The sequence below is a fragment of the Dipodomys merriami genome, unplaced genomic scaffold (assembly GCF_024711535.1).
Source record: "Dipodomys merriami isolate MVZ:Mamm:240054 unplaced genomic scaffold, mDipMer1.0.p SCAF_534, whole genome shotgun sequence".
In the NCBI taxonomy this organism is placed as follows: Eukaryota; Metazoa; Chordata; class Mammalia; order Rodentia; family Heteromyidae; genus Dipodomys; species Dipodomys merriami.
In genome coordinates, this window is record NW_027206107.1 from 100,913 (window position 1) to 122,258 (window position 21,346).

The 21,346-nt window shown below is 52.8% G+C and overlaps 4 protein-coding genes across 15 annotated transcripts in view; 3 read left to right on the top strand and 1 right to left on the bottom strand.

Annotated features, from left to right (window-relative positions):
* Positions 1-6,007, top strand: part of LOC138811522 (WD repeat-containing protein 62-like) — a 31,870-nt gene extending 25,863 nt beyond the window's left edge. For 2 of the 9 annotated variants that reach the window (XM_069999236.1, XM_069999238.1), the window contains exons 23-32: positions 876-949; positions 1,162-1,265; positions 1,393-1,491; positions 2,338-2,472; positions 2,970-3,084; positions 3,191-3,329; positions 3,406-3,457; positions 3,613-4,236; positions 5,432-5,589; positions 5,676-6,007. In XM_069999236.1, the coding sequence (XP_069855337.1) occupies positions 876-949; positions 1,162-1,265; positions 1,393-1,491; positions 2,338-2,472; positions 2,970-3,084; positions 3,191-3,329; positions 3,406-3,457; positions 3,613-4,236; positions 5,432-5,589; positions 5,676-5,933 (1,758 nt within the window). In that variant the 3' untranslated portion in view covers positions 5,934-6,007. Of the gene's footprint in view, positions 1-821; positions 950-1,161; positions 1,266-1,392; positions 1,492-2,337; positions 2,473-2,969; positions 3,085-3,190; positions 3,330-3,405; positions 3,458-3,612; positions 4,237-5,431; positions 5,590-5,675 lie in introns of those variants that run through there. The other 7 variants (XM_069999234.1, XM_069999233.1, XM_069999235.1 and 4 more) reach the window with 6 other exon arrangements.
* A 3,168-nt stretch (positions 6,008-9,175) lies between these two features.
* Positions 9,176-11,950, top strand: LOC138811556 (putative transcription factor ovo-like protein 3). Of its 2 annotated transcripts, XM_069999324.1 has the most exons (4): positions 9,176-9,269; positions 9,348-9,412; positions 10,767-10,968; positions 11,742-11,950. In XM_069999324.1, the coding sequence occupies exons 1-4, from the start codon at positions 9,176-9,178 to the stop codon at positions 11,948-11,950; spliced, it is 570 nt and encodes a 189-aa protein (XP_069855425.1). The 2 variants fall into 2 exon arrangements, with proteins under 2 accessions (XP_069855425.1, XP_069855424.1); XM_069999323.1 differs by having other exon boundaries at positions 9,176-9,412.
* Positions 11,951-11,994: 44 nt separating this feature from the next.
* LOC138811524 (DNA-directed RNA polymerase II subunit RPB9) lies at positions 11,995-13,465 on the bottom strand. 3 transcript variants are annotated; one of them, XM_069999245.1, is made up of 6 exons: positions 13,313-13,465; positions 13,181-13,235; positions 12,854-12,927; positions 12,684-12,758; positions 12,537-12,588; positions 11,995-12,103 (listed from the first exon to the last, which is right to left on the bottom strand). In XM_069999245.1, the coding sequence occupies exons 1-6, from the start codon at positions 13,369-13,371 to the stop codon at positions 12,041-12,043; spliced, it is 378 nt and encodes a 125-aa protein (XP_069855346.1). In that variant the 5' UTR covers positions 13,372-13,465; the 3' UTR covers positions 11,995-12,040. The 3 variants fall into 3 exon arrangements, with proteins under 3 accessions (XP_069855346.1, XP_069855345.1, XP_069855347.1); XM_069999244.1 differs by having other exon boundaries at positions 12,537-12,602; positions 13,313-13,421; XM_069999246.1 differs by lacking the exon at positions 12,537-12,588 and having other exon boundaries at positions 13,313-13,421.
* Positions 13,466-13,527: 62 nt separating this feature from the next.
* LOC138811523 (tubulin-folding cofactor B) lies at positions 13,528-17,970 on the top strand. The gene is made up of 6 exons (XM_069999243.1): positions 13,528-14,147; positions 14,487-14,630; positions 15,549-15,645; positions 16,047-16,238; positions 17,483-17,555; positions 17,692-17,970. The coding sequence occupies exons 1-6, from the start codon at positions 14,034-14,036 to the stop codon at positions 17,804-17,806; spliced, it is 735 nt and encodes a 244-aa protein (XP_069855344.1). The 5' UTR covers positions 13,528-14,033; the 3' UTR covers positions 17,807-17,970.
* The last annotated feature ends 3,376 nt before the right edge of the window (positions 17,971-21,346 follow it).

The following is a 21,346-nucleotide window of genomic DNA, read 5'->3' on the forward strand; positions in this document are numbered from 1 at the left end:
GTGTCCTGAGGCTTGTGTGTGTGTGTCCATGTCCGTGTCCTGAGGCTTGAACTCAGGTCCTGGGTACTACCCCTGAGCTTTTGTGCTCAAGGCTAGAGCTCTATCAGTTGAGTCGCTTTCCCACTTCCAGCTTTTTTAGTGTTTAATGGTAGGTAAGTCTCATGAACTTTCCTTCCCAGCCTGGCTTTGATCTGTGATCCTTAGATGGCAGCCTCCTGAGTAGGTAGGATTACAAGTGTGAGCTACCAGCACCTGGCCAGGGGGAACTTTTGAATAGAAAGATCCCTGGCTTAATTCTCCTCAGGCTGTGTGTCCTGAAATGAGAGATTTGCCTCTCTGGACCTTCCTTTTCCAAAAAAATAGCATAATGATCTCTGTCTCATGATTTTTTTTTTTAACTTTTAAAAGTTGTTATTATAAAGTGGTGTACAAAGAGGTTGCAGTTCCATAGGTCAGGTTATGAGTACAATATTTTTTGGTCAATATTACCCTTTCCTTCATTCTCCCCCATTTCCCCCCTTCCTTTCCTACACTCGTTACTTTTTTTTCTTTTTTATGGACTCAAACTCAGTACTTGATGCTTTCTCTCAGTGGCTGGTGCTCTACCAACTGAGCCATGCCTCCAGCCCCTGCACAAGTTATATGATTCATTTTGCCTCATGATTTATCTCCACAGAGACCACAGTGCAGGCTGACCATAGGCCAGGGCATGGGTCCTGTCTTTGTTCCCACAGCCAGCGCTGTGTGCCATCATTCCCCATCATAGTCACAGCCATTGGCCTGTGAGGGCCTAAAGAGTGGTTCTGCTCTTTACCCTCTAGGCAGAGAGTCCCCAGGAGGATGGCCATGGGCATCCCTCCTTTCTATCCCTGCAGAGAGAGTCATCTGAGGCCAGCAAGCTCCTTGTCTACTCCCTGGACAGAGAAGTGACGGTCACAGGGACCGCCAGGTGAGTGTCATGGCTCCTGCTCGAAGAGCGGCCTCTGCCTTTCCAGAGGCCTGTGTGCATGCGCACAGAGGACCCCCAGCCTCAGCTGCAGCCTGTTTCCGTGGTCCTCAACGGGGAGAGCCATACAGAGGGGGAGCATTTGGAGGAGCAAGGGATTCTGGGCAGGAGGCTTCTTGTTAACCAGAATAACCCCAGCTCTACTGGCATTGCAGCCAGTACTATGAGAAGGAGGCCAGGGCGGGGCCTGGAGAGCCACAGGCTGAGGCCTACCTCAAGGCGTCCTCCGTCAGCTTGAAGAACCAGAGCCCACCTGAGGGTGAGTGGGGCAGGCACCCTGGGATGGGCCCTTTGTGCACAATTCTTGCAAACCATATACTCGGACCCACCCATTAAGGGCTCCAAGTGGTGGGCTACTCACCACAGCTCTGCTCTTTGCAACTCAGGGGAAGCTGACTTAGACCGCCCCTTTGCTGCCCCTCATTTCTCTGCTCCACGGGCTGACCTGGACTCTCGGCTCACCATGACCATTCCCCATGAGCCAGGTAAGCCAGATACAGAGGAGGACAGTGTGTGAGCCCAGCTGAATGTGGTCACATAGTCAATGACTGAGAGGGGCTCACACCTATTATCCTAGCTACTCAGGAGGCTGAGATCTGAGGATAGCCATTTGAAGCTGGCTGGGCAGGAAAGTCCATGAGTTTTTTTTTTTTTTTAATATCCAGTTAACCACCAGAAAACTGGAACAAGCACAGTGCTCAGGCCCTGGGTTCAATCCCCATGACCCACACAAAAAAAATTGTATAGTTTTATTTATTTTTGTTTATGCGGTACTGAGGAATCAAACCCAGGGCCTCAGAGAGCTAGGCAAGCACTTTACCCACTAAGCCACATTGCCAACCCCCCAAAATTGTAGGAATATGTGTGTATGTGTGTGTATAAAATAACTAAGGGAGCCAGGCACTGGTGGCTCACGCCTGTAATCCTAGCTACTCAGGAGGCTGAGATCTGAGGATCACAGTTCAAAGCCAGCCCGGGCAGCAAAGTCAGTGAGACCCTTTATGTCCAGTAAACCACTGGAAAACTGGAAGTAACGCTGTGGCTCAAGTGATAGAAAGCTTGCCTTTAGCTGAAGAGCTGAGAGACAGCGCCCAGGCCCAGAGTTCAAGTCCCACGACCAAAGAAAACAAACAACAAACAAACCTAATGGGGCTGAGGCCCCCATCGGCCCTAAATCCCAGTTTCCTGGCCTATAAGGTGGGCCTTCTCTGTCAGGTGGCATCAGGGCGTGTGACAGGTATATCCAGCTTTCTCCATGGTTGAGTGGCATCCTCCATGACTCACCATGTTGAAAGCTTCTGTCTCCCCACCCTTCTCCTGCCTCTCTCCAGGATGCCTGGGTATGGCAGAAGAACCGCCCCGGCCTGAGGGGCCAGGCCCAGCCAATAGCTCCGTTCCCCAGACTCCTGAGCAGGAGAAGTTCCTCCGTCACCACTTTGAGACGCTTACCGATGCCCCCTCTGAAGGTAGGGCCTGGCCCTGTGCGATACTGAACCTTCCTAGGTTGTCTGGGAAACAGCGTGGGGCCCAGAGCAGGTTTTTTCTGTTTGTTTGTTTTTTTGTGCTGGTTCTGGGGCTTGAACTCAGGATCTAGGTGCTGTCCCTGAGCACTTTTTTTTGCTCAAGGCTGGTGCTCTACCACTTTGAGCTCCATTTCCAGCTTTTTGGGGTAGTTAATGGAGATATGAGTTTCTTGGACTTTTTCTGCCTATGTTGTTGCCTTTGAACTATGATCCTCAGATCTCAGCCTCTTGAGTAGCTGGGATTACAGGCATGAGCCACGCTACACTTCTCTTAAGGACAGTTCTGCTTGCTCTTCCTCCCCCTGGTCCCTTCACTCCTGAGGTCAGGTGTGTAGTGCCTGCTGGTGGGAGTCCTGGGGACCTGCCTGCTGCTGTGGGTCTCGCTGCGCAGGCCTTCTTGTCTGTGAGGGCTCTGAGGACTCCACAACACTGTCCCCCAGAGCTCTTCCAAGGGTCCCTGGAGGACGTGAAGGTCTCAGAGGCTGAGGACTTCTTCTTCAACCCCCGGCTGAGCATCTCCACACAGTTTCTGTCACGCCTGCAGAAGGCATCCAGGTAGATGCTGATTACCTCACCCCTGCCTCGCTGTCCTTCATCCTGATGGGCCACGGTCCCTCGGATACCCACAGGCAGAATGGCAGTGCCACTGTCCCACCCCCAGGTTCACCCATACCTTCTCACCCCTGCTGCCTCTGCACCTGGTGAAATCTCCGGAGGTCAAGCTTCGCCACCGGGGAAGCCAGCCCCGAGCAGAGCCCCCGAGAGCAGGTACTGGCTACACCTCCCCAGACGGGACCAATGTGAGTATTGGGGTCACCTCCCCCAGGGCCCAGGGCTGAGAACCAAGAGGCCTTGTCCTCAGAGCTGTCCTTGCAGGTCCTTTTGGGGGGAAAGGCTGAGGAGCCCCTGGAGCCCCTGTGCCCACTGAGTAAGTACCTCAAGTCACAGACGACTAGCCCTGTGTGTTCCAGCTGAGCTGGGAGGTGGGGTCGGGGGGAGTCTGTTCATACTGTGAATTCCTCCCTGGGCAGAGCCTGTCCACTCAGTGACAGGGTTGGAGTGAGCCATCTGCTTCCTTTACAGCCCCCCACCTTACAGGCCTGGCACCCTGTGTCCCTTCCTCCTCAGTGCTGCCCACAGACAGGAAGCCTTCAACACCCACATCTGAACCAGGCCTGGATCCGGGCGTCTGTACCCCCTCTACCTGCTCCTCCATGGAATCTACCACCAGCTCCCGAGCCAAGATGTCATGTGAGGATCCCATCCTCGCTGAGCTGGCCGGCCCCCTGCACAGACCCTCATCTGTTGAAGAACTGGACGCTCTGGGCCAGGAGCTCCCGGCCCTTGTCACAGCAGAACCCAGTTCTGGAAACGAGGACCAAGAACCTTCCCTGCCCTCCTGGGGCAACCACGAGGCCCGCGCTGGCCTAAGACTCACCCTGTCAAGTGTCTGTGACGGGCTGAAGCCACCCACCACGTGTGTCTGGTCCCAGGAGTCCGTGGACATGAGGCCTAGTGTAACAGCCAGCTCGCTAGCCACCAGCCCTATGGATGGAAGCACCCCAAGGCTCCACAGCTCTGCCTTTCTTCCAAAGCTCCCAAGCCCCCCCTCCCTGTCCCCGTCTCCCCACTCCAACAGCCCCCCACTTCCAGAAGTTAGGCCTGAAGTCCCTGGTAGCACTTCCTCCCTTCCAGAGCCCAGCCCTGGTAAGCATCACCTTGGCACAGGACTGGATCTTCAGTCTATCCCCTGTCTTAGCTGGCTCCACTCCCAAGCTGGACACTTCAGCTAGCCACAGGGACTGTGGGATTCATTCATTCACTCACATATTTAATAATCACTTGTGTTCCAGGCCTTTGGACACTTGGTAAACAACAGGGTAGAGATTTGACATCGTGTGTGTGTGTGTGTGTGTGTGTGTGTGTGTGTGTGTGTGTGAGAGAGAGAGAGAGAGAGAGAGAGAGAGAGAGAGAGAGAGTGAGAGTGAGAGTGAGAGAGAAAGAGAGAAGTATGCCAGAGGTGGTACTTGAATCAGGGCCTAGGTGCTGCCCTTTAGCTTTTTAACCCAAGGCTGGTGCCCTAACACTTAAGCAACAGCCCCACTTCTGCCTTTTTGGTGGTTAATGGGAGATTAGAGTCCTACAAAGCCTGAGTTGGCTTTGAACCTCAATCCTTGGTTCTCAGCTTTCTGAGTAGTTAAGATGACAGGTTTGAGCCACCAGTACCTGGCCACATACCACTTTTAATACATCAGACACTTTTCTTTATAGATTTTGCTTGGGAATCTGTCCCTAAATTATAAATTCTCAGCTGGGCACCAGTGTCTCACACCTGTCATCCTAGCTACTCAGGAGACTGAGATCTGAGGATCACAGTTCTGAGCCAGCATTGGGCAGACCAATCTGAGAGACTATCTCCATTTACCAGCAAAATGGAGGTGTGACAAGTGGTAAAGATCCAGTTGTGAGGAAAAAAAAAAAAAAAAAGCCAGTTGAGGGCTGGGAAGGTGGCTCAGTGGTAGAGTGCTTGCCTCGCATGTATGAGGCCCTGGGTTCAATTCCTCAGCACTACATAAGCAGAAAAAAAGCCAGAAGTGGCGCTGTAGCTCAAGTGGTAGAGCACTAGCCTTAAGCTGAAGAGCTGAGGGACAGCGCCCAGGCCCAGAGTTCAGACCCCATGACCTAACAACAACAAAAAGACAAAAACCAATTGGAACTGAAGGCCTTGAGTTCAACCCAGAGTAGGGGAAAAAAAAAGTGTTATGTGCTAAGGAGAGGAGGGAAGGAGGGAGTCAGCAGTGGAAAAGGATGATGAGAAAATCCTTTGAGACCAGCCGAGGCAGCCCTGGGGATTATTGAGATCAGCCCAGCCTCTAGCCTTATTTCCTTGTCTCTGCCCCAGGTGTACCCAGTCCTGTCCCAGGGAGCTCTGGACACTGGAGGGAGCTCGGGCTACCGGCTGCTGTCCTGCCCCCCACACCCCTCTACCTACATGATGTGACGAGCATCTTGCACAGGCTGCAGACTGCCTTCCAAGAAGCCCTTGACCTTTACCACACAGTAAGCTGGTGACCCCGGGGCCAGGGGAAAGGTTGAGGGGCTCCGTGGGCCTGGAGGATCCCTGATCAGCTTGCCATCACTTGCAGTTAGGCTCCAGTAGCTGGCTGGGCACTGACCAGCAGCAAGCACAGACCCTGCTGGCCTCCACCTTCCTTTGGATCCACAGCCAGCTGGAAGCCAGCGACTGGCTGGTTGGAGATGACTTGGCTCCCGCCCAGTCTGTGCCAAGCCCACATCCTCCGTCCTCACCCACACTGGGCTCCTTGGCCAGCCCAGACTTGCAGGCCCTTTTGGAACACTACTCAGAACTGCTGGTTCAGGCTGTGCGGAGGAAGGCACAGTGAGACCGAGGCCTTACTACCGCCATCACTTGCCGCTCTGGAAAAGCAGGTTATTTTGAGCAAATAAAGGGGCAGCTTAAAACCATAGTCCTGGTACTTGTCCTCATCTGTATGCCATGGCCTCTCCAGGTGGATGTTGAGAGGGCAGGGGTGGGGGGGAGGGGGGGGGTTCCACAGCTACAGAAACATGGCAGACCAGCCTGGGACTCTGCATTTGTGCCAGTCCCAGCTGCAGCCAGGGGTAGGGGCAGAGCTTCTGTGGTCACTAGGCCTGACCACATCACTGGCTCCTGCAAGCTCCAGGCTGCTATGCCCTTCTGCAACAGGGGAAACTGAGGAAAGACAAACAATGAGAACCAAGCTACCCAGCAGCTGGGACATGTAGTTCCTTCCCCAGCATCACCGTCCTAGGAGCCATCAGCCCCTCCAGGCAGCAGGCATCTGCTACAGGGGATGTCTGCTGAGAAGCCAATTTGACAGCACAAGTATGCCCACTGACCCGGTAAGGAAGCCAGCAGGGGAGGCCCTTCTAAAGCAGAGCACCACCATGTGACCTGCCATGGCCTCTGAGCTCTTCTGAGCTCTGCTGGGTGGTCTTAGCCCCAGAAACAAACACAGAGACCCACCAGGGGATGCTAAGTCTGAGATCCAATCCGAGTAGGGATGATGGCAGGGCTGGACCCATCAACATGATGACATAACGTGTTACACACGAGACCAGCCAGGCAGTTGTTCAGACCAGACCCCCAGTGCCTGTCACTGCCCTGTATCTGTGTGAGAGTGGGGCACAGCAGAATGAGGGTATAGGGTGGGAGAAAAAGGAATTACCTACAAACTGTAACCCGAGTGGGGCTGCTATTCTCAGCGAAGGCCTTTTCCTAGTGGCAGCTGAGGCTTGACAAGAGGACATTTAAGGAACAGACAACAGCCAGGCCAAAGGCCCTGTGGGATCCCATAAGGATGTGGTGGGAATAGTGGCAAGGCTAGGAAAGTTGGGGTGGAGTGGGAGAGGAGGAGAGGGGTGGGAGGCATAGTGGTGCAGGGCTTTGTGGTGGTGGTTTATTACTTGTGGCTCCTTCCCCCTGTCTCAGTGAACCAGGTGATCCAGAGCTTGTAGGCAGGCTTGACTTCTGCCAGAGGCTGGCTCCTAGCACACAGACTGCCGGTGGGGGTGGGGGGTGCGCTGTCGATCTGGTGACCCACTTGCTTCATTTGACCATTGCCAGAGGAGACTCATGAGGCAAGATTTGGTGTGTAGGGAGTTGCCAGTTCTCCTACTCTGGATCATGGTAAAGGTTTCAATGCCAAGTAAACACCTGGCTTTCAGGGACCCAAGACTTGGGGATATCTGTTACTCTGGATGTCATCTTGGGCCTGGCCTCCTGCTCTATCACCTGCCCTGCTCCAGCCCCACCCCCACCCCCCCCCCAGTCCATTTCACCCTCCAGCTTTGGACCTCACAATTGCAACCTGGCTGCTGTGAACAACAGACAGAAAAACCCTTTCATCCAATCAGGAGCAAAAGCATGAAGCTAGGCAGGTACCAGGGAGCAGGAAGGAAATGTAACTTCTTCCTCTTCACATCAGCCAAGGCAACCACAGTGGAGGTTGCTAGGACCATCTCCCCCTTCCTGGACCTGTTGCTATGGAAACAAAATTGGGTTCTCAACACAGAAGGGTGGGCTACTGCCACACCCCTCTCCCAAATGCCAAGCAATTAAACCCTGGGAGGATCAGACTGGACATGCTGTGATCCCACAGCATCCTGGCAGCTGCTCATGGGATATTCCAAAGAATCCTTTAATAAGAGCCATTGGCAAAGGACCAGACAGGGACTGGGGAACTACCAGGACTGGCCCAGAAATTGTGCCAAAGGGAAGTTTTTACATCCACAAGGCCAATAAACAAGAAACCAGGAGAAGCTGGGCACTGGTGGCTTATGCCTGTAATCCTAGCTACTCAGGAGGCTGAGATTTGAGGATCAAGGTATGAAGTCAGCAGGAAGTCCATGAGACTTACCTCCATTTAACCACCAAAAAGCCCGAGTAGAGCTGTAGTTCAAGTGGTAGAGTACTAACCTTAAGTGTAAAAGTTAAAGGATAGCACCTAGGCTCTTAGTTCAAGCCCCAGTACCTGAAAACAGAATCAGGAAAACCGACACTACATATCTCAGCCTCCTTACAGGGTGTAGGGTTGCACACACAGATTTTTCAGAAGTGGGGGAGGGTTGGAAGGGTGTGGCTAACAAGCAGGAGGCTAGGAATTCAAACCCCAGAACTACAAAAAAATAATAATAATAATTTTTGTTTATGCCAGTCCTGGGGCTTGAACCTAGGGCATGGACACTCCTAGAGCAATTTTGCTCAAGCCTAGCAATCTACCACTTTGAGCCACAGTGCCACTTCTGGTCTTCTGGTGGTTAGTTGGAGATAAGAGCCTCAGACTTTCCTGCCCTGGCTGGCTTCAAATCATGATCCTCAAATCTCAGCCACCTGAGCAGCTAGGATTGCAGGCATGAGCCCTCTGAGCCCAGCTGCTCTGATGTTTTAGTTTTACTTCCTGGTTCTGTTTTAGTATTTATGATTTTACATTTTCCTGCCTCTTTACCTATCTTGCTTCAGTTCCATTTGCTGGTTGGAGAAATTGAGGCTTGGTGAGCAATGACACCCCAGATCCCGGCACCCAGCTTGGATCTTTATTTTTGCTCTTACTTAAGGACTGGTGTCCTACACCTGTGGGAGGACAATCACAGCTGCCCCTCCCTACTTCCTCGGACAGCTGTGATTTGAATAACCACGCAGGCTGTGGACAACCGGTGGTGACTGATTTGCCTGGCAAACGGAATCTTCAAGTTCTTGCCCTGCCAGTGCTCAGACTATGTTTCTTTCCTCTCCCCAAACCCAAGAGTGATCTGGGCTCTTCTACATTTTGAGCCTTTCTGGGGGGCCCTGCCTGTCTGTCCCTGGCAGCTGGCACTGGACAGAGTTTCTACAGGAACCTGGCTTAGCAGAAGGATGCTCAGAGGCAGAGCTAATGGCAGTAGGTAAAGCTGTTCCTGAGGCTTGTGGACAAATTTGCATGGGAAGAATGAGATCCATTCCTCCCCCCACCACACACACACTTTCCAGGGCTCCCCCTCCCTTCCCACCTGAGATTGTGGTCCTGGGACTGAGGTCTGACAGCAGGTAGAAGACACTGTAATCTGTGTGAGGAGCCATCTCACCATCCCCACCATTGCCGAGGTGATGCCCCGTGTCTTTTTGGTCAGGAGTCGGCGTCCACAGCCACCCAACTGGGGCCACCTGCCTGACCAGCTCCGGGGAGATGCCTACATCCCAGGTGGGCTCCTCACCGGCCCTGGATCTGAGGGGCAGGGGAGACAAAGAACATCACCATGCCTCTGGCTTCTCTCCTCAGATTGCAGCAGCCAAGGGAGGCCGGCAGCACACCAGACTTCTGGCCTCAGGAACTCGTGGGCAATGGTGAGTCAGAAGCTGGCTAAGACAGGGCCGGCTTCACCCCTGCTGGCTCTCACCCTCAACAGAAGCTCTACTACTTGAGCCACGCCCTTAGGCTTTTTTTTTTTTGCTTTAGTTATTTTTCAGATAGGTCTAAATTTTTGTTGTTGTTGTTGTTATTTGGTTTGTTTTGCCCAGGCTTATCTCAAACAGTGATCTTTCTACCTCTGTCTCCTGAGTGTAACTGGGATGACAGGTGTGAGCCACCACACCCAGCTGGTGGATGATTTCTGAGACAACGGACAAAGTGTCAAGGATGGAAGGCTCCATGTGCACTAGAAGGAAAGAGGTTATTTGTGAGCCACACACAGCTCTAAATGCTAGATAGTTAGCATGAACAAAACAAAGATCCTTTCCCTTCATTGGAGCTTATGTCTGGTAAGGTCTGTGGACAGAAAGTAACCTTAGGAAAAACGTTTCAAGAGAGTATTTGCAGGGCTGGGAAGGTGGCTTAGTGGTAGAGTGCTTGCCTAACATGCATGAAGCCCTGGGTTCAATTCCTTAGTACCACATAAACAGAAAAAGCCCGAAGTGGTGCTGTGGCTCAAGTGGTAAAGTGCTAGCCTTGAGCAATAGAATTTCAAGGACAGTGCCCAGACCTGAGTTCAAGTCCCGGAACTAGCAAAAAAAAAAAAAAAAGAATTTGCAGCTGGGCATCGGTGGTTCATGACTATAATCCTGGCTAGTTAGGACTGAGATTTGAGGATCAAGGTTTGAAGCTAGCCTGGGCAAAAAGCTGGAACTGGAGCTGTGGCTCAAGTGGTAGAGTGTTAACCCTGAGCAAAAAAACCCTGAGACAGGGCCCTGGATTGGCACAAGGCAGGGAGAGAGTATTTCCTGTGGAGACTTAAAAAGCAAAGTATATAAAGCAAGGTAAGAGTGATAAAGAGTTTGAGCAGGATGCTGGTGGCCCACGCCTGTAATCTGAGCTAGCTATTCAGGAGGCTGAGACCTGAGGATTATAGTTGAAAGTCAGCCCAGGCAGAAAAGTCCGATGAGATTCTGATCTACAATTATAAACACTCAAAAACCAGAAGTAGAGCTGTGCCCCAAGAGTGGTAGAGTGCTAGCCTTGAGCAAAAGAGCTCAAGGATGGTGCTCAGACTGAATTCAAGCCCCACAACTGACAAAACAAAAACCAAAAGGTGATGAGGTTTAGCTAGTGGAAAGTCTTCGAAGGTAACACATCCTATACTAGGCAGATGCCAGCCTTCCTAGTCTTCCTTAGCTCTGGGTACTCTGTAAATACTGTTTGTTGAGTAAGAAATGGGGACAAGGCCCAGCTGGCAGGGCTAACACCTGCATTCCTTCTGGGCAGCCCACACAGGGAACCCTGCCATCCACACCAAGGGGTCCTGGGACACTTGGCTGCCCCTTGTGCCCCAAGGCCTTCCCCCTGCAGCGCATGCTGACTCGGCACCTCAAGTGCCACACCCCTGCACGCCGCCACGTGTGCCGCTGCTGTGGCAAAGGCTTTCACGATGCCTTCGATCTCAAGCGCCACATGAGGACTCACACTGGTGAGCAAGGGCATGGATGAGCATGGGTTGCTGGTCCCAAGGCCAGGAAGCCGATGGAATGAAATGGTGATCGGGGCTGGGCACTGGTGATTCAGGCCTGTAATCCTAGCTACTCAGGAGACTGAGATCTGAGGATGGCAGTTAGAAGCCAGCCCAGGCAGGAAAGTCCCCATGAGACTCTAATCTCGCATTAACCACTCAAAAACCAGAAGTGGAGCTGTGGCTCAAGTGGTAGAGCACTAGCCTTGAGCACATAGAGAGGCTCAGGGACAGCGCCCAGCCAGGCCCTGAGTCCCAGCCCCACAACCAAAAAAAAAAAAAAAAAAAAAAACAAGAAAAAAGAAAAAGTAATGGTGATTGGACACAGATTGGGTTCACAGGCAACAGAATCACCATGCACCTCAGACCCCATACTTGAAACCCAGTAGGTGGGTGAAAAGGTGTCCTCCTCCAGGTAAGGAGCCTGGCAAGGAGTGAAACAGGTTATTAATTAAAAAATTCAGTCCATCACGCCCCAAAAGAATAGTCAAGCACATTCTCTCCCTGTCCCCCAGGGGAAAGAACTTCCTGGTGCGGGGGGGGGGGGGGGGGGGGGGGGGGGGGGGGGGCGCGGGGGGGGGGGGAGGGGACCCAGGGATCTGGTCCATGTTTGCACTGAGTGGGGATCAGACCCAGAAGAGTCTGAAGAGTTTGCAACAGTGAGAGGAACTGCTCCATGTTGGAGAGTACAGGGGCCGTTGTCCTCATAGTCATGCCTCCTCTCTGCACTTCAGGGATCCGGCCTTTCCGCTGTGGAGCTTGTGGGAAAGCTTTCACGCAGCGCTGTTCCCTGGAAGCACATCTCGCCAAGGTGCATGGACAGCCGGCTAGCTACGCCTACCGCGAGCGCCGCGAGAAGCTGCATGTTTGTGAGGACTGCGGCTTCACAAGCGCCCGGCCAGATGCTTACGCCCAGCACCGCACCCTGCATCACGCCGCCTGAGCCCCCGTCCCACCCGCCAGGCCCAGGGGAATAAACACGGGAAATATGGGCACAGAATCTGGTATTTATTACAGGGGGAGTTAGGGATGCTCACTCGGTCCAGCGGTGGCCACAGTGTGGGGCAGTGCAAACATAGTACAGGCGCATGGCATCCTGGTGGAGAGGATGCATAGTTAGAAAGGTTCAGGACTCAGAGAGTCTACCCACCCCAAAAACACAATCAAGGAAACTTTCCCAACTAGCAAGGGTCCAGCCTAAGATTCTGGGAACAGTGGGGTCACTTTAGTTTTTGTTGTCCACCCTCCCCAACTCAGGGCCTGAGTGTTGTCCCTGAGCTCTTCTGTTCAAGACTTTGCCTCCTTCAGACAGCAACACTTCTGGTTTTCTGGTGGTTCATTGGCGATAAGAGTCTCACAGACTTACCTGCCCAAGCTGGCTTTGAACTGCGATCCCCAGATCTCAGCCTCCTAAGCAGCTAGGATTATATACATAAACCACCGGCATTGGGCTCTAATCTTGGTATTTCTGCCCTCTCTGGGAACAGGACCCAAGCCCCAAGCACGCAGGGAGCAATCCAGCCACTCACCTCAGCCCGGGCACTGTGTGACTGGAAGAACACTGCCTCCTTGTGGCCACACCTGAGGAGAGGCTTCTGTCACTCCAAAGTTTTGATATCCTACCCACCACCCAGCCCCAACTCCAGAAAACGCGCTACCCTCAACCCAGCACTCACTTCTGGCACGGGTGGTCTTCGGTCCGCGGCAAAGTGGGGTCCTGGGACACGTCCGCGATGATCTGGGTCAGCTCGCTGCAGGGATGTGTGTGTGTGTGTGAGCAATTACGCTTAGCTGGGGTGCTCCCAGGACAGAGCCCATCACCCCAAACCCTGGTCCTGCCACTCACTCCACTTCGTGCGTGATTTTGTTGACGTAGATGCAGCTGTTGTCCGCTTCCTGCTGGTAGTCACAGTTCCGGCACTGCGAGGGGGCGAGCGTGGGGGGGGGGAAGGGGTGTGGGTGGGTCACAAAAACGTCTACGGGATCAGGAAAGGGGGATCCCAGAAAGGAAGATGAAGTCACCTCGGGGATGGGCGAGACAGGGGAGCGGGGTCACTGGGGTAATGGTCAAGAGCAAAGGCCACCAGGGCCCGTCGGGAGCACACGTTTGTGGGTCACAGAAGCGGGGTACGGCGGGGACAACTAACGGGGCCGCCCCGCGACCCGCGCTCACCGCGTACAGCAGGATGCGGTTCTCCTTGTCTTCCTTGGGGTACAGCATGTTGTTACTGCGGGTCGGGGAAAGTCGGAGGTCAGGCGTGGGGTCACCCCTTGCTCCCCTCTCACGCTCACTTCCCCCTCTTACCATTCCTGGCAGAAGCGAATACCCACAAAGCCCGGCTCGTAGGTGCCATCGGGTTCCATAGTTACGCACTGATCGCGCAGCCTCCCGCGCGTGCGCAGACCGCGCTACGGGTCGCGCGAAGGGTCAGACCTAGGCGCTGCGCCCACAAGGGGCGGAGCCTCCTACAGGAACCTGGTCCCTTGGGCGCGGAGCTTGGCTTGTTGCTCGCCTGGGCCTTTTGACAGCCCGTAGTAATCGCTTCTAACTTGGGGACCTTGCCGCCCTGGCTTACGGAAGGGGAATAGACCGAGTATAACAACCGAGACTATGAGGCGCAATGCAAACACGCCAGGCGCGGAGCGTAAGTAGAAGACGCCATCGCGCTTCCCTTGGACCAGTGCACATGCGCAGTGCGAATTTTTCGCGGACCGGGATTTCTCCTGCCAGTCCTTTCTCCTGGCTTCACCCAGACCGTTTCCTGTATGGCTATTGGAAGAACAGAGAGCTCTGGAAAGCCTCTCAGGATTGGTTGGGCCTACCTAAGAGTAAGGGAGAGCCAACTTCCGGGCCATGGAGAAAGAATGGCAACGATTGGCTGAGCCTTCCAGCGGGAGCCTTCTGATTCGTCCTGCTCAGGAGCGGGCGGGGCGGGACCTCTATCCCAGAAGCGGCGGCGGCGCTGTCTGCGGAACCGGTGTGAGGCGGCCGAGCTGCGCTGTGGCGTGCGGCAGGGCGCGGCAGGATGGAGGTGACGGGGTTGTCGGCGCCCACCGTGAACGTTTTCATCAGCAGCTCCCTCAACAGTTTCCGCTCCGAAAAGCGGTACAGTCGCAATCTCACTATTGCTGAATTCAAGGTGCGGCCTTGGAGGTGGTGCCCTAGGGGTGTGGCAAATAAAGGGTTGTGGGTGGTCCTAAGGTTATCTGTGGATGCCCGGACTACGGGATTCGGCCTTGGGTGAATTGGGAGAACTTGAGATCCCAGAGGGTAGGGGCGGGGCCGGGGAGAAAATATAATCAGATGCTCCTGGGAGCCTGTGGCCGAGCGGAGGGGATGGGGGACTGGAAGAAGCAGAGGTCTGGTGGGCCTTGAGTGATGGTTACCTAGGTGGGGTGATGGAGAACAGAGGTGCAACCTTGAGGGAGAGGATGGGGCCACTGACAGTCTTTCTCCACCCTCCTCCGTCTCCCCGCAGTGCAAGCTGGAACTGGTGGTGGGCAGCCCTGCTTCCTGCATGGAATTGGAGCTGTATGGAGCCGATGATAAGTTCTACAGCAAGTTAGATCAGGAAGACGCTTTGCTGGGCTCCTATCCCGTAGACAACGGTTGCCGAATCCATGTGAGGCCACCGTCGCTGGGACCCTGTCCATTCATTTATTGATCAGATGCTTGCCATGAAAGCAAGTGTGTGATGACCAACATACATAAGCCCTACCCTTATGGAACCGCCCTTCCCCCCCCCCAGTCCAGCATGATGAGAAATGTCCATATCACTGTACAGTGACAGCCTAGAGTGATCTTGGACCGATGATTCAAACTCAGGGAACTGGGGGTATCTAGAAATGGTAATTGCCTCCCTCTGGGAACTAAAGAAAGAGCTTCCGAGCCAGGTACCAGTGGCTCATGCCTGTAACCCTAGCTACTCAGGAAGCTGAGATCTGAGGACTGTGATTTTAAGCCAGCCTGGGCAGGAAAGTCTGTGAGACTCTTATCTCCATTTAACTCCCCCTCTCCCCCGCCAAAGGAAAAAAAAAAACGAAGTAGATATGGGTCTAAGTGGTAGAACACTAGCTTTGAACAAAAAACAGTTCAGAGGGCTGGGATGTAGCTCAGTGGCAAAGCGCTTGCCTAGCAAGTGCAACGTCCTGGGTTCGATCCCCAGTACCAAAAAAGAAAAGACAAAAAAAAATACAGTTAAAAAAAAAAAACCCAAACAAACAAACAAAAAAAAAAACAGTTCAGAGAAGGTGCCCAGGCCTTGAGTTCAAGCCTCAGTAATTACACACACACACACACACACACACACACACACACACACACACACACACACACACACACACACACACACGGGGGGGGGGGAGGGGGGAACGGGACACTGTCCCTTCTGCTCTGTTCAGGAGGGAGAAATGGCTGGGATGAAAGGTGGGGAGGGGAGGAACTTGGTTTCTCCCAAATAAGGAGACTTGAGTCTACAGGATGGTCCAAGTGCATGTGCACCCCAGCATCCCAGGTTACACCCCCCCCCACTCTCCCACAGGTCATTGACCACAGTGGTGCCCGCCTTGGGGAGTATGAGGATGTATCCAAGGTGGAGAAATACAAGATCTCACAAGAGGCCTATGAACAGAGGCAAGGTACAGAATGTGAATGTGGGGTTGGGTGGGGAGTGAGGAGTGGGCCGTGCAGGCAGAAGGCTTAGAGGGGATCGGGACAGATGGTGCTTGGGAAGGTAGAGAGGAGGTTGGGGAACAGCAGTGAGAGTCACTTGGCAGCCTGAGGTGGGGCAGGCAGGACACGTGGCAGTGTCATCAACTGTAAGCACCTTAGCATAGGTAGTGGGAAAGACGGGCTTGATTGGAGCAGAGACTGAGGGGCAGGGAGAAGATGGGCCATGCACAGGCCTGGACATATGTGACAGCATTCCAGTCCCTGGAATAGAAGAATGACTGCAGGAATGTTGGCCCTGGGGGGATGAGACAGATACACAGCCCAGCCATTGAGTCCAATTGTCTCCCCCACCATACCCGATCCACAGACTCAGTCCGATCCTTTTTGAAGCGAAGCAAACTTGGCCCTTACAATGAAGAACAGAAGGCACAGCAAGAGGCTGAGGCAGCCCAGCGCCTTGCCGAGGAGAAAGCCCAAGCCAGTGCCATCTCCGTGGGTAGCCGCTGTGAGGTGCGGCCACTGGGGCAGTCCCCGCGCCGGGGCACCGTCATGTATGTAGGTATGTAGTAGTAGCCCAGGGATTGCTGGATCCTAAGGCTGAGCAGAATGCCATTCATTCTGTCAGTAGTCCCTGAAACCTGCTCTGTCCAGAGGCCTGGGACTTGGCCTTCAAGGAGAGCCTAGCTTTTTTTTTTTTTTTTTTTTTTGTCAGTTCGGGGGCTTGAACTCAGGGCCTGGGCACTGTCCCTTAGCATTTTTCACTCCAGGCTGGTGCTCTACCACTTCAGCTATAGTGCCATTTCTGGCTTTTTGGTGGTTAATTGGAGATCAGAGTCTCATGGGTTTGTCTTCCTGGGCTGGCTTTGGACTGTGATCCTCAGATATCAGCCTCCTGAGTAGCTAGGATTATGTGTGTGAGCCACTGGCACCCAGCTTACTGATATTTCTTACATTATCTTCACACATACATGCAATATGTTTTAATATTATTCACCCTCAGGGGTTTCCCTTTTTCCCTAAGATAGCTTTGGATTTTGAACTTCCCAAGTAGCTGAGATTACAAGTGTGAGTTAGGGTGCCCAGCTGAATTGTTTCTCTTCTTGTTGTTGGGTGAGCACTAGTTTGCTAGGGCTCCTCCAATGAAGTACCACATATAGGGAATTAAAAGAACAGAAATGTAGCCGGGCGCTGGTGGCTCACACCTGTAATCCTAGCTACTCAGGAGGCTGAGATCTGAGGATCGTGGTTTAAAGCCAGCCCCAGCAGGAAAGACTATGAGACTCTTATCTCCAGTAAACTACAGCGGTAGCTCAAGTGGTAGAGCACTTGCCTTGATCTGAAGAGCTGAGGGACAGTGCCCAGGCCCAGAGTTCAAGCCCATGACTGACAAAAAAAAAAAAAAAAAAAGAACAGAAATGGATTTCTCACTGTTCTGGAGGCTGCAAGTCCAAGGTCAAGCTGTGGGCAGGTTTGCTTTATTCATTGCCATGTTGCTACAGAGGCCTTTGGTGTGAATGCTAGTCTGTATGTGAATGCAGGAATCTGTGCTCTCTGTGGCAATGGAACTATGCTGCCCCCCTTTTGTTTTGGCTGGGGCTGAGTGAATGGGCAGGGGTGGGATCATGGAGAGTAATCAGTGAAGAGGCTCTGTCTCCATGCTGGTGGTCCTGGAGGAGCCCAATGTCTTAGGGGAAGAGAGTGTGGGTAGTAAGGAGTGGTTTTCTCCAGCACAGGCTTTCAGCCTATAGGCCTGACTGTGGGGGAGCCCTGTGCACAGGTTTCACCAGGTTTCTCCCCTGGCAGGACTCACAGATTTCAAGCCCGGCTACTGGATTGGTGTCCGCTATGATGAGCCACTAGGGAAAAACGACGGCAGGTAGGCATGTTCCCACTGAGGGGGGTGCATATACGTGCACATGCTTGTGTGCAAATCCAGGCACCGCTGGGTGAGCCTTCTCATCTTTGGAAGCCACACAGGTGCTCTAATCACTGGCTCCCATCATGCCTTGCAGTGTGAATGGGAAGCGCTACTTTGAGTGCCAGGACAAGTACGGAGCCTTCGTCAAGCCATCAGTGGTAACAGTGGGGGACTTCCCAGAGGAAGACTATGGATTGGATGAGATGTGACACCCAAGGAAGGATGTCTCCCTGCTCCAGCTCCTGACTCCCTTCATTGTCCCTCCCTGTATGTACGCCCATGCCCCCTTCACCTGACCCATCTCTGTTTCTTTACCTTCCACCTGCTGTGTATTTGTAACACTCATAAATTAAATTCATCAGAAACTGGGGAAGTATGTGAGGGCCTCTGATTTGGGGAGCGGCTGAGGAAAGCTGGAGGGGGGTGGTGTATAGAACAGGAACCTGCGCAAAGCGGTAGGACTAGTTGGAGGCCTGTAGATTGTTCTTTGTCCTTTGCTACTTGATGTAATGTTCTGTGCTGTAACTGATAGGCCCAAAAAGATAATAGCTTAAGCAGGATGAAAGTTAATTCTTTTTGAATCACCAAACAGCCTGGTCTGACCTCTGTTGTCAGCAGCCCTTGTCCGTCTCTATACATCTTGGTGCTTCACCATCCATTTCCTCATGCTCCAGCTGCCAGTGTTATATGGGAATTTTTCAGTCCTGAGAAAACAAGAGAAACCATCTTTTTTTTGGGGGGGGGGTCCGGTCGTGGGGACTGAACTCTGAGTCTGGGCGCTGTCCCTCAGCTCTTCAGCTCAAGGCTAGAGCTCTACTTGAGCCACAGCGCCACTTGGGGCTTTTTTTTTCTTCCTCAGGCATGCAAGGCAAGCGCTCTACCACTGAGCCACCTTCCCAGCCCCCCCCCTTTTTTTTTTTTTCTCGGTCGTGGGGCTTGAACTCTGGGCCTGGGTACTGTCCCTCAGCTCTTCAGCTCAAGGCTAGCGCTCTACCACTTGAGCCACAATACCATGTCCCGTTTTTCTGGTAGTTCATTGGAGATAAGAGTCTCACGGACTTTCCTGCCGGGGCTGGCTTTAAACCTCCATCCTCAGATCTCAGCCTCCTGGGTAGCTTGGATTACCAGTGCCTGGCAGCCGGATTTCTTTTTTTTTTTTTTTTTTTTGTCGGTCCTGGGGCTTGAACTCTGGGCCTGGGCGCTGTCCCTCAGCTCTTCAGCTCAAGGCGAGCGCTCTACCACTTGAGCTACAGCGCCACTTCCGGTTTTCTGGTGGTTTATTGGAGATAGGAGTCTCACGGTCTCTCCTGCCCGGGCTGGCTTTGAACCGCGATCCTCAGATCTCAGCCTCCTGAGTAGCTAGGATTACAGGCGTGAGCCACCAGCGCCCGGCTTGGCAGCCGGATTTCTTACCCAGTTCCCTTTCCTTGATCCTCCCTAGTCTCGATAATAATTGTTAAGTAGCCACCTGGGGGCAGCAGCACACCGCCCAGCTGCCGCTAGCCCGGGAGTGAGTAGTTCCAGTTGCTCTCCCTGTGACTCCCGCTTAGCAAGAGGACTTTATTTCCCAGATAGCCATGCGACATGCTCCACATTTTCTCTCTCTCTCTCCCTCTCCCTCTCCCTCTCTCTCTCTCCTCCCCCCTCTCCCCCCTTCCCTGTCCCTTTCCCCTCCCCCTCTCCTTGGTCTAGCTATCTTCCTATGACACAGGGAATTAATAGGAAATGGAGGTGGCTGAATGCTTGGCAGTGGGCGGTACTGCAATTGGACGACAGCGGTGATTGTGTGGTGCCGGGATCACTGTGGAAACCACAATAGGGTTTTTTGTTTTATTGTTGGGACAGAGCCTTATTGTGCGGCCCAGGCTGGCCTTGCACTCGTAATCCTCTCGCCTCAGCCTCCTGAGTGCTGGCATTTAAGCCTGTGCCACCATGTCAGACTACAAGCTATATATAATTAATTCAACAAGCAGTTGTGAGAGCACCCATCAGGCAGCCTCTAGGTGAGTGTGGTTACAGGATAGGACTTCCTAAAAGAAGAGACTGGGAGCCCGGCGCTGGTGGCTAACACCTGCCATCCTAGCTACTCAGGAGGCTGAGATCTAAGGATCTTGGTTCAAAGCCAGCTGGGCAGGAAACTCCTTGAGACTCTTATCTCCAATAACCACTAGAAAACCGGAAGTGGTGCTGTGGCTCAAGCAGTAGAGCACTTGCCTTGAGCTGAAGAGTGCAAGGACAGCACCCAGGCCCAGAGTTCAAGCCCCATGACTGACCAAAAAAAAAAAGAGAGACTCGGGAGCCTACACTCAAGTCTGAGTAGATGAAGGCAAAAAAATTTGAAAAGTAGGCCGGGCGCTGGTGGCTCACGCCTGTAATCCTAGCTACTCAGGAGGCTGAGATCTGAGGATCGCGGTTCAAAGCCAGCCCGGGCAGGAGAGACCGTGAGACTCCTATCTCCAATAAACCACCAGAAAACCGGAAGTGGCGCTGTAGCTCAAGTGGTAGAGCGCTCGCCTTGAGCTGAAGAGCTGAGGGACAGCGCCCAGGCCCAGAGTTCAAGCCCCATGACAGACAAAAAAAAAAAAAAAAAAAAAAAAATGGAAAAGTAAAGCCAGGCGCCAGTGGGCTCATGATTTTAATTCTAGCTACTGAGGAGGCTGAGATCTGGCGATCACAGTTCAAAGCCAACCTGGGCACAAACATCTGTGAGACTTTTTTTTTGTTGTTGGTTTGGGGGCTTAAATTCTGGGCCTGGGTGCTGTCCCTCAACTCTTCAGCTCAAGGCCAGTGCTCTACCACTTGAGCTACAGTGCCACTTCCAGTTTTCTAGTGGTTTATTGGAGATAGGAATCTCACGGTCTTTCCTGCCCGGGTTGACTTTGAACCACAATCCTCAGATCTCAGCCTCCTGAGTAGCTAGGATTACAGGCGTGAGCCACCTGGCACCCAGCTTCCATGAGACTCTTATCTCCAGTTAACCACCAGAAAACCGGAAGTGAGAGTTGGGAATGGCCTGGTGGTAGAGTGCTTGCCTAACATGCATGAAGCCCAGGATTCAATTCCTCAGTACCACATAAACAAACAACAAAAAAAAAAAACTGGAAGTGGCGCTGTGGCTCAAGTGGTAGAGGGCTTGCTGAAGAGCTGAAGAGCTGAGGGACAGTGTCTAGGCCCAGAGGTCAAACCCCACAACCGACAAAAAAAAATAAAAAATAAAAGTGCTTTAGACAGAGGTCACAGCTTAGGCAAATGCCTGAGGATGAGCAACAAGACAAACTTCTCTGTGTGGCAGGAAAGGGTGTGGCAAGAAGGGAATCCGGGTTAGTCATCATCAAATAAATTTTCACTAGCCAAGCCCAGGTTCTGACCGGTTCCTGCCATTCTCTATGACCCTGCCTTTCATTGCCTCCCTTTTCTGTCCTGTTACACCTGGATTTCTACATAGGCATATAAAGCAGTTGCCTGGCGTGGCCCCAGCAAGCCCTGGGGATACACAAGCTGCAATTGTACAGTCTGCATTTATCTTGTTATTTGAACTATTGTAATTATCATATCAATTATATTATGAAAAGTCACTGCATAAGAATAGTTGGTTAAAGGGACTGACTAGGGAGTCTGGCTGCCTGGCTTCACTTGCATTTTTTATCTACAAACAGATGATAAAGAGCACCCATTAGGGTACCAGTGGCTCACACCTGTAATCCTAGCTAAAATCTGAGGATTGAGGTTCGAAACCAACCCTGGGCAGG